This window comes from Myotis brandtii, unplaced genomic scaffold (genome assembly GCF_000412655.1).
Source record: "Myotis brandtii unplaced genomic scaffold, ASM41265v1 scaffold547, whole genome shotgun sequence".
NCBI classification, from domain to species: domain Eukaryota; kingdom Metazoa; phylum Chordata; class Mammalia; order Chiroptera; family Vespertilionidae; genus Myotis; species Myotis brandtii.
In genome coordinates, this window is record NW_005370024.1 from 1,532,323 (window position 1) to 1,542,719 (window position 10,397).

Consider the following 10,397-nt stretch of genomic DNA (forward strand, 5'->3'; position numbering starts at 1 on the left):
ACATCTATTTGAAATCCTAACAACCACCACCACCTGACAGCAATAACGACTATTTAATATCCTCATCTCTGATGAACACTAATTGGACATCTCTGTGCCATGTTAAGCTCAAGTCCACACAACTTTATGGAGCAAAGAGACTAAATCAGAGTCCTGAAAAGGTGGAAAGTGAGGCTCTAAGAAGGTACGTGGTGACCCGATGGCCCAGTCTCAGAACGTCTCTGACCCCCTCTGTCCCATGCTCGGGGGTCCCCACTGTGCCCAGCCCCTAGCCGTGCACCCCAGGATTACCTGCATGGATGCCCTTTTCCAGAAAGAATCCACAGCATTGTCTTCACAATCCTCTGATGCAGGGCATGATTGGTAATCGAGTCCTAGGAGGAAAACAAACACATTTCATTTCAAAGAGGATATTGGGAAGAATTAATTAAAGGTATTTTCTGGCTCTGAAAAATATATTCAGCCTGTGTTCTGCACAATGTGCTCAAGCTGAGCAGTCACAGTTCTGCCCACCCAATCCACAGGAGCCTGGTGAGTGTCCTCCCAATCCGTGATACGGAAACATATCATCTTGCTCGGAGCAGATGCGAGGAAGGTGAAGAACTGAGCAGTTGGCTAATGAGTGAGCCTGGCCAGCCATCAGCATGTTAGCTGGGTTATTCTCTACTGGAATGCTAGTAAAGGGATTAAAAAAAAAAAAACACATACAATTTTGCTTCACTGGAAGAAGTACCTTCTCCAATTAGCCCTGGTTTGGAAGTAAATACAAGAAAAACAGAAAGTGATAGTCTTAGCCAGAAAATAGACATTTTATAACATGTTCAAATATATTAAATTGTATTAACTTTAAGGACATAATTCAGTAGATATATATGGTATTTGTTCACTATATACTCTATTAAAAAAAAACAAATAAAAAAAAGGAACATGCTGACTGACAAGTTGTTCCAGGGAGAACCAAGCAGGACACAATGTGTCCCTGAAGGCAGGCAATGTGTTCAGGGAGGTGCAAACGTGATCACCTGTAATGTTGTTAAGGTGCAAGGCCCATTGCATAACTCAAGAGAGGATCAGTATAAGAAAGTGGTAATTACTTCTGTAAATTACACACTCTAGTCTTGAACATAGTTCTGGTTATCACGGGGGCAGGTCAGAGACCAAATTTCTCAGAGATCTCTGAGCCTCAGAGAAGTCCCAGGGATGGTACATGGCACGGAGGATCGGAATCAAACTCTCTGGCTTGCCACTGCTCCTCCCACCATTTCTGACAGCCACGGCTTTATGTGGTATTTGTCCCAAAAGTAATTTCTGTATTTTCCTGTTTTATACTTTCTTGCTCTTAAACTATGGACAACTGGTGAGTATTATTAATGATCATTTATCCCCCTGCCCAGCACTTCCATCCTCTTGCCTTGTTTTGTTTTTCTCTGTAGTCCTTATAATCTTATGCAAGACTATATATTTTACTTGCCTGTCTATTGTCTTATTGCCCCTCTATAATGTAAGAATGGGTTTTAGCCCAGCTGGCATAGCTCAGTGGTTGAGTGTCGACCTATGAACTAGGACAGATATGGCTAACCTATGACACGCGTGTCAGAGGTGACACGCGAACTCATTTTTTTGGTTGATTTTTCTTTGTTAAATGGCATTTAAATATATAAAATAAATATCAAAAATATAAGTCTTTGTTTTACTATGGTTGCAAATATCAAAAAATTTCTATATGTGACACGGCACCAGAGTTAAGTTAGGGTTTTGCAAAATGCTGACACGCCGAGCTCAAAAGGTTCGCCATCACGGTGTCACAGTTTGACTCCTGATCAGGGAACATGCCTGGGTTGTGGGCTTGATCCCTAGTGTAGGGCGTGCAGGAGGCAGCCGATCAATGATTCTCATGATTGATGTTTCTATCTCTCTCTCCCTCTCCTTCAGTGGATAGAGCATCGGCCTGCGGAGTAAAAGGTCCCAGGCACATCCCCAGCAGGGGGTATGCAGGAGGCAGCTGATCGATGTTTCTCTCTTCGATGTTTCTAACTATCACTCTCCCTTCCTCTCTGTAAAAAATCAAAATAAAAAAGGGGGGGTATTATTTTCCTGTTTGATTCTCTGCTATATTCCCAGGGCCTGGCACATAGTAGGCACTCTATGGCTTCTAGTTGGATGGATGAATGAAAGAATGAATGGAGGAAAATAAGCAGAACTGTGCTTAGGTTAACATTTAAAACATCTCTAATACCCAGGGAGGAAGAATCTCTAGCCTTCGGGGAGGAACCACCTTCCCCCACCTCCTTTCCCTGCTGGCCTTGCTCCTGCTTGTCCTTTGAGACTCACCCAGAGCCAAGAGCCTCCTGGAAGCTTCCTGGACCCCCTGGTCTGGCTGGTGTCTCACTCTGCTCCTCCCTGGAGCCCAGCCCCGCCTGTGTCCTAGCACTCGATAATGGGTAAAGGTCCCTCTCAAGGCTATAAGCTCCCTGAGGGTCGGGAGGCTTTATGCTGCCAGCTCCTAGCAGGGGAGCTGGATGGAGGAGAAGAGCTGTCCCTACCTGCAGGTCAGTCCTCCTGACCTTAACTCTCACTGTGATTTTAATCTGGAAATACCTGCTGGAGGCCTGAAGAGGCATTTCAGAGCCCAGGCCTCAGATCTTTCAGAAAGGGTTGAATCCTGTCCTCTCCCTCTTCGAGTGATTTAACCTCCCTAAGCCTCAGCTTCCCCCTCCAGAAAATGAGGAGAGTGAAGCTCAGTTGTGCAGGGTGGGGAGCACGTGCTCTGGAGTCAGGCTGTCCGACTCTGCTGCTTCCTAGCTGTGCACCCCTGAGCAAGTTCCTTAACCTTGCTGTGCCTCAATTTCCTTATTTGTCAAAAATATGAATTAGGATTGGTCCTGTCCCATGGGGATTAAACTAGTTAATCGCCGTTAATCGCCGGGGTTCATGTCCCAGCATCAAGAAGGGTTCAGGAATCTGGAAAAGGGGCTGCGCGTAGATGACATAGAAATCCAGAGACTAATAAAAGTCCGGAGACGAGTTATAATTTTGAAAGGCACTGGGGGTCAGAGGACCTTCAGCTAAAGGAACTGAAGAGAGCCTCCTTATCTAGGACCCTTGCTTTTATTAACACAATTTGTCCTAAGGCAAGGTGGAGATAATACACTTCAAAGGGTAAGGTTTCAAAGGGTACAGAGGCATTGTCAGTTTGGGGAATAGCCTACAGCTGTTTTGGGGAAATGTCTTTAGCCATTCCCAACAGATGACTACATCTGTGACTCAACCCTGTTGAGTCCCCAAGTTTCATCAACCTTTTGATGAAACTCTTGTATGACATGCTGGAATTGGTCTACGGCAGTTAATGTACATAAAGTGCTTAGGACATACCCATCAAAAGATAGGTGCTATCTGCTATGGTGATTAATTGTTATTATTACCACCTACTTCAGAGGATTGGTGGTGGTGGTGGGGAAGGAAATGAGGTAAATTCATATGAAAGCATTTAGCACAAATGGCAAGTGCCTAGTAAGCAAGAACTCTTATTTTTCTTTTCCTTTTTAAGAAAGAAACAACTAATCCTTTTTATTATTTCAGAGAGGAAGGGAGAGGGAGAGAGAGATAGAAACATCAATGCTGAGAGAGAATCATTGATCTGCTGCCTACTGCACGCCCCACACTAGGGATTGAGCCCACAACCCGGTTATGGGCCCCGACCAGGAATCGAACAGTGACCTCCTGGTTCATAGGTTGACCCCCAACCATTGAGCCACGCTGGCCAGGCAAGAACTCTTATTTGTCTTGTGTGTTGTGCAGAAGTCTTACCAGAGGCATTTTCCTGCCGACACCAGCTCAGAAGATCCCCAGTCCTGCCGTACAGAACATCGCCCAAAGGTATGAAGCGACCGGTATTCTCTGAGTAGCTGTCTACAAGGAACTGGTTATTTTCCCAGAACAGGGACTACGGAAAAACAAACACAACATTCAAATATAAAATGAAATCAAAACAAACTTTTTTCAGGCACAATGTCATCAAGCTCAGACAGGCAACCCATTTCTTATTCAACTCTGACCTGCCTCACAGCAAATGCACTTTCCTTTCTTGGTCTTAATTTCTTCCTGTTAGTCCAAGGGTATCCTGCAAATGTTAGTGAAATATTTTCCCAGTAGTACAATACAGTGTGTGTGTGCCCATGTGTGTATGAAGACCCCTGGATTTAAAAGAAGATCAAGGGACCTGGGTTTGTGATGAATTAGATGTGTGATCTTGACCAAGGCATATTCTCTCCCTGTGCCTCAGCTTCCACATCTGGAAAATGGAGAGCGTGAGCCCCGCCTCTTCTTCCACAGCTGTGTTTAGGGTGCTATGCAATATATTCCTTTTATATTATACTTTATAGTTCCTGTAGCTGAACCCCAGGTGATTTTAGTGCCCCTCATTTTGGGGGCAGCTAGAATTAATTAATTTAATTCCTGTTAGGCCTTTGTTCACATTAACTGCTCTTCTCTTCTTAAGAATGTGTCCTAAGTTGCTGCGGTGGGGTTTCATTGTCAAACAGGAGATGATGACTTCAGGGTCCTGAGGGAAATTTACGAGTTTGCCTTGCAGAAGGAAAGAATGTCTCTAAAGCAGTGATGATGAGTTACTGCCGCCCAGGAGTCTGGCTGCACAAAATGTTACCTGTGACTAAAGAAACACAGACTTCTCTCTCAGTTCCCTGGAACTACCCATCCCCTACTCCCAAGCTGCATAAAAACTTCATGCTGTGCTTTTGGGGAGAGATGGGTTTGCGAGATCTTGCTCTCTTGGACGCCCTGGAAAAATCGAATAAACCTTTCTCTGTCTCCACGCACCAGTGTTTCAATGTTTGTGTTACTAGAGCAGCGGGTATAAAACCTGAATTTTGGAAGATGATTCTGCAATATTCTGACTATAAAGTTATAGTATTTTTACCCAGAAATTCCACTTCTGGAAAAATATCTGAAGAAACCCAAAACACTAATTCAAAAAGATATATGCGCTCTTATGTTCACTGCAATGTTATTCACAACAGTGAAGATTTGGAAGCAACCCAAGTGCCCATCAGTAGATGAGTGGATAAAGAAGAGGTGGTACATATAACAATTTACAAAAAATTTGCGACAACATGGATGGACCTAGAGGATGTTAAGCTAAGTGAAATAAGTCAGACAGAGAAAGATTATACCATATGATTTTACTTATATGTAGAATCTAAAGAATAATACAAATGAGCAAACTAAACAGAAACAGACTCATAGATACAGAGAACAGACAGATGGGAAGGGTGCTGGGGAACTGGGCAAAAAATAAATAAAAGGATTAAGAAGTACAAATTGGTAGTTACAAATAGTCACAGGGATGTAAAGTAAAGCATAAGAAATATAGTCAATAATATTGTAATAACTATGTATGGTGCCAGGTGGGTACTTGAAATATTGACAGATCACTTTGTAAAATACATGATTGTCTAACCACTATGCTGTACACCTGAAACTAATATAAAATATTATGTCAACTGTAATTGAAAAATAAAATTTAAAAAAGAAAACAAAGTTATACTGTTCTCACATAAAAATAAGACAAAAGGCAACACCCCGCTCACTCATTATCTCATCAGATCCTCAGTAGTCCAACTGGTCTCTGCCTAGACAGGAAGCTCCCGGAGGGCAGGGCTGTTTTGTTCTCTGATGCATCCTCAACCCTTAGCACAATGCCCAGCACTTGGAAGTAGCTCAGTAAATACTTACTGAGTTCATCAACTAGAACCAAAATCGACAAGAGAGGAGAATAAAATTTATGTCTCCTCTCTTTACTGTCAGGGAAGCAGCAAGGTTCAACATATACTTAAAAATCGTGGTTTTGGTCTATTATATCTCTGAACCTCCTGGCTCCATTTACCTCTTTTACAGAGGGAAAAATTCGTGTTAAGATTTTTTTTTTCCATTTGTAACCATCAATGTTACCTGACTTTACAATTAAAAATCAAGTTAAGAATTATTATGTCAGAGAAATAGAAATGCTCTCTAACAGTCTTTAAACTCAAGGCACTGTTCAAAGAAAACATTTTAGGCCACTTTTCTTAATTATTATTTTTTTAAATATACACATTTAACTTTATCATTGTTAAAGCCTGATTTTATAAAACACAACAAAGGCATTTTTAAGAGTTTTGTACTACGGGAATTTAAAGAGTAGAAATAGCGATAGCTTTGTAAGTGTAAATTATATACACTAAAATCAAATAATTGGAGATTTTTTTCAATATGGAAACTATTCAAATGAAACAAATGGCAAAAAGGACCTAGTAGGGATGTTTTGTGATTGTGGATTATCAGTTACTTGAGGACCTAAGTAAAGATTCTGAATATTCAGACTTCTTTTGCTGTGTTTCATATTTACCTATATTCTGAGTCAAGCTACATGACCAAAAGATCTAACTTAGGAAGGCATTTAGCTTTATAGCAAGTTTTTCCATCTACAGTTACCATCTTCAAAGGAATTGACGATACAGCGCTGATGTAACCTGCTGGTTCCCTTTAGAACAGTGGCCAAAAATATTATGTCAACCTGATGGAAAGTCAAACAGGTACCAAAAAAAAAGGCACAATTATGCACAGTTCAGTAAAATATAATGTTGTTTTCCCCATCTCAAAATTAATCAATGAAATAAAACAGGAACGATAGTTGGCTTGGTTTCAGGAAACACACATTTGAGAATTACATCATTGTTCTTCAATTCCATTATTGTTCTTGTCCCATCTCCAGTCATGGACAGGATTTTGTTGGGCACCAAGCTGCTTACTTTATGGGTTTTAGAACAGAAGGAAGGCAGAGGGACTTGCTCAGAATTGGTTATAAACTGTGGTCCCAACTTTCCCACTTTGCAGGTACAGCCAAATCTTTGCATGTGGAGATGAGGAAGCCTCCTCTGCCACCGTAGCTGTGTTCTGTGTGAGTGCCAAGCGGACTTCACCTTGGAGAGCTTGTCTCTGGGTGTACTGTCATCTTTGGCAGTCTTGTACCCTCAGTATCAAACTGCCATCTTTCAAGGACTTCACTACTTAAATATTTGAGATGACTACCACACGTTTCTGAACTGAGCACTTGCCTAACAGGTCTTTTAATAATTCCATCATATGATTTAGGTATTTCATGGACTCAGTATCAGTGGTGACAAGCAAGGATGAGTCCCTATTTCTGAGCTCGAGTAAAGGTTTCAGCTGGATAAATGTCACTCTGATATAAAGTGATGTTGATGCCAAGTGAGAAAAACGATTTCAGGCCCTGTGAAGGGTGATGCCCTGCTCTAGAGAGAGCTGCCGCATCATGGCCAGGCCCACAGCTTGGCGCACCCACAGCTCAGAGCACCCACCATACACCACGGCTACCACACTTGCTGACTGCAGGGGCTCCACAGCAGCTCCCCACCACTGATTTCAAAAGTAACCTTCAGCCCTAGCCGGTATGGTTCAGTGGATAGAGCATCAGCCTGCAGACTGAAGGGTCCTGGGTTCAATTCCGGTCAAGGAAACGTACCTCGGTTGCAGGTTCCCGGCCCTGGTCGGGGTGCGTGCAGGAGGCAACCAATTAATGTGTCTCTCTCACATCAATGTTTCTCTCTGTCTCTCCCTCTCCCATTCTCTCTAAAAATCAATCGAAAAATATCCTCAGGTGGGATTAACCAAAATAAATAAATAAATAAATACATAAATACATAACTTCATTCATTTATTATATTAGAATGTACAGATATGTGGTTTTCTTAAACTGGAACTGAACAGATATAACCTTAAGGCCCATTAAAAGGAGAAATGGGTTTTCTGGGAGGCTACTTGACGTTGAGCACTTTCTGAATTACTCAAGGTCAGTGAGGACAGAGGTCACCCAGAATCTGCCTTGGCCCTAGCCGGTTTGGGTCAGTGGATAGAGCATTGGCCTGTGGACCAAAGGGTCCTGGGTTCGATTCTGGTCAAGGGCATGCACTTTGGTTGCAAGCTCCTCCCCAGCCCAGGCCCTGGTTGGGTCTTGTGCAGGAGGCAACCAATCAATGTATTTCTCTCACATCCATGTTTCTCTCTGTCTTTCCCTCTCTCTTCCACTCTCCCTAAAAAATCAATGGGAAAATATCCTCCGGTGAGGATTAACAAAAAACAAAAACAGAAAGACTCCGCCTGGGTGGAGGCCCAGGGCGGGAGTGTGGCAACGTCCAGATGTCCTTTGTGACTCCTGCACTGACTTGTTGACTTAGGAAATCTCCTTCTGCCCAGGCAGGCAGGAGGCCGGGATCACTGGTGAAGATAAAGGCACCTTCCCACCCAGAGCCCCACAGGGCAAGCGCTCTGGGAGGTTGTGGCTGATGTTTCAGCCACACTGGAGACCGCGAATCTCACACCTCTGACCTCTGTAAAGACAGAGCCACGCGTGAGCGCCTCAGTTACCTTGTCTCTGGGAATGGAGTGCCTGGAGAGGTTTATGAAAAGGTCGTAGTCGGAGGGCAGCACGGAGCAGGGGTCCTTAGCCAGCACCGCTTGAAAGGCCTCCCAGATGTCTGTGCAGTTCTTGTCCCTGCGCAGGAACACACGTTTATAAAAGAAAAAGCCACATCGCAATGTGACAGATCTCCATTTCTGTCACCCCCCAGACTCCCCTAACCTTGGCTCCCCTGATCTTCAGAACCCCGGCCCTCCCCACACAACCACCCTCCCTTCAGGACCCCTTACTTCCCGCACACCCCTGGTCTTTAGAACCCATTCCTCCCTCCCCACAACCTCCTGGCCTCCAGAGGGCCCACTTCCTCCTCCTCTTCCTCCTCCTCCCTCCCACACACTTATGCCCCTTCTGCCCACCCAGTCCGCTCCCTTTCTGCGCCCCCAGGTCCGTCCGCTGCTGCCTGCCTGCCTGCCGAGCTCACCGCAGCTGGGGGTTCGGCAGCGCGAGGTACTCGGTGCAGCGGCCCAGGAAGATGCTTTGCAGGTGCGGGGTGGTACCCTCCCCGCTCCACCGCGCGCCTGAGGATCCCGCAGAGCCGGGCGCCAGCAGCAGCAGAAGCAGCAGCAGCAGCGCAGGGAGCCTGAGCGACATCCAGGACAGTGCGCAGCCCTGGGCAGCCATCGCGGGGACTTTGGAGAGCACGCTGGACTGGCTTCCCCTTTTTACCGTAAGCTGCCCCACCCCACCCCAGCTGACCTGGGCAGGACTGGAATGCGTTAAACCACCGCTGCCTGGGCATTTCACAATTTGTCGCCCTTTTCACACCAAGAGTCTGGACATCTAGATAAGGACTTGAGTTGAGGATTACCGCCCTAAGTTCCCGCTTTGCTTTTCTGGGACACTGTTTAAAAATAACCACCAAGAGTTCAGCCCTGGGAAAGTTAGTGATCTCCGCCCAGGTATAGAATAGGTGTTTGCTACCCTGTTCTTCTCCACTTCCAGCTGGCTGTTGGCAGGGAGAGGACTCCTTCCCTAGGCATTGCACCCGGAAGACTCATCCCACACCCACCCTAGCATCTGTAAGCAAAACCCTTCCTTTGTGTTTGTGTGGGTGTGTGAAACAGCAACTTCAATCAAGTGACCGCTAGATGCAGAGATCTACCCCTGGGTCATGTTGATCCCGTGAGTAGGTAGTGCCTCCTCCTTCAGCAGGTCATAATCTGCAACATCTGAACTCAATACACCACCTGCTAGCCTCAGCATAACACCTAGCTCCTTTTCTGCCCCACTTCCTGCGTCAATTCCAGAGCTGAGTTGGGACATCACCCAGGAAGGGACACAGCTCTTGGCGAATCTTGGCCTGAGCCAAGGAGGAGGGAGCCCCGAAGCAGGGAGGTTGGAGAACAAGAGAGGAAGGTGCAATCAGCCCAAGAAAGACTTTTCTGGCCCCAAATGATGCCCACTTTGGCAGACACCCTCTTTTCCACCTGTTAGTGATGAGTGGGTTGTTTGTTTTCAGGAAATAATAATTACCCAAACTAACGTTATTGAGCTATTCTGTGTGCCCAGAACTCTGCATCGTTTTCATTATTTTTCACAACATCCTCTGAGCCAGGTTTATCATCCCCATTTAACAGATGAAGAAACCCAGGGAAGTTAAGGAACTTGTTGAGGTCACCATCTCCCTTCCTGACTGATGTGCAATTCTGGAGACAATCAGTGTAGAGAGCTAGGATGCCAGGATTAACAGAATTCCACGTGGAGGGCCAACCTCTCAATTTTCCCAGCGATGATAGCTATGAACTCTGACTGTCTGGCAGGCATTTGATTACATGGGAGGTGGCTGCAGGGTAGGTCTAGGGTTCTACAACATTTTATTTGAATCTCTTGTTTTCGGTTTTCTTTATTTTTATTGTTGACACAATTATAAATGTCCCCATTACCACCTTCTTTGCCCTCCTCT

The 10,397-nt window shown here is 44.9% G+C and overlaps 1 protein-coding gene across 1 annotated transcript in view; it reads right to left on the reverse strand.

Moving 5' to 3' along the window:
* The window catches only part of BST1 (bone marrow stromal cell antigen 1), a 17,270-nt gene extending 8,126 nt beyond the window's left edge, over positions 1 to 9,144 (reverse strand). Inside the window, exons 1-4 of the mRNA XM_005878140.2 lie at positions 8,916 to 9,144; positions 8,443 to 8,569; positions 3,808 to 3,943; positions 292 to 374 (exon numbers count right to left, since the gene is read on the reverse strand). Of these exons, the coding sequence (XP_005878202.1) occupies positions 292 to 374; positions 3,808 to 3,943; positions 8,443 to 8,569; positions 8,916 to 9,115 (546 nt within the window). The 5' untranslated portion in view covers positions 9,116 to 9,144. The remainder of the gene's footprint in view (positions 1 to 291; positions 375 to 3,807; positions 3,944 to 8,442; positions 8,570 to 8,915) is intronic.
* Positions 9,145 to 10,397: the final 1,253 nt, after the last annotated feature.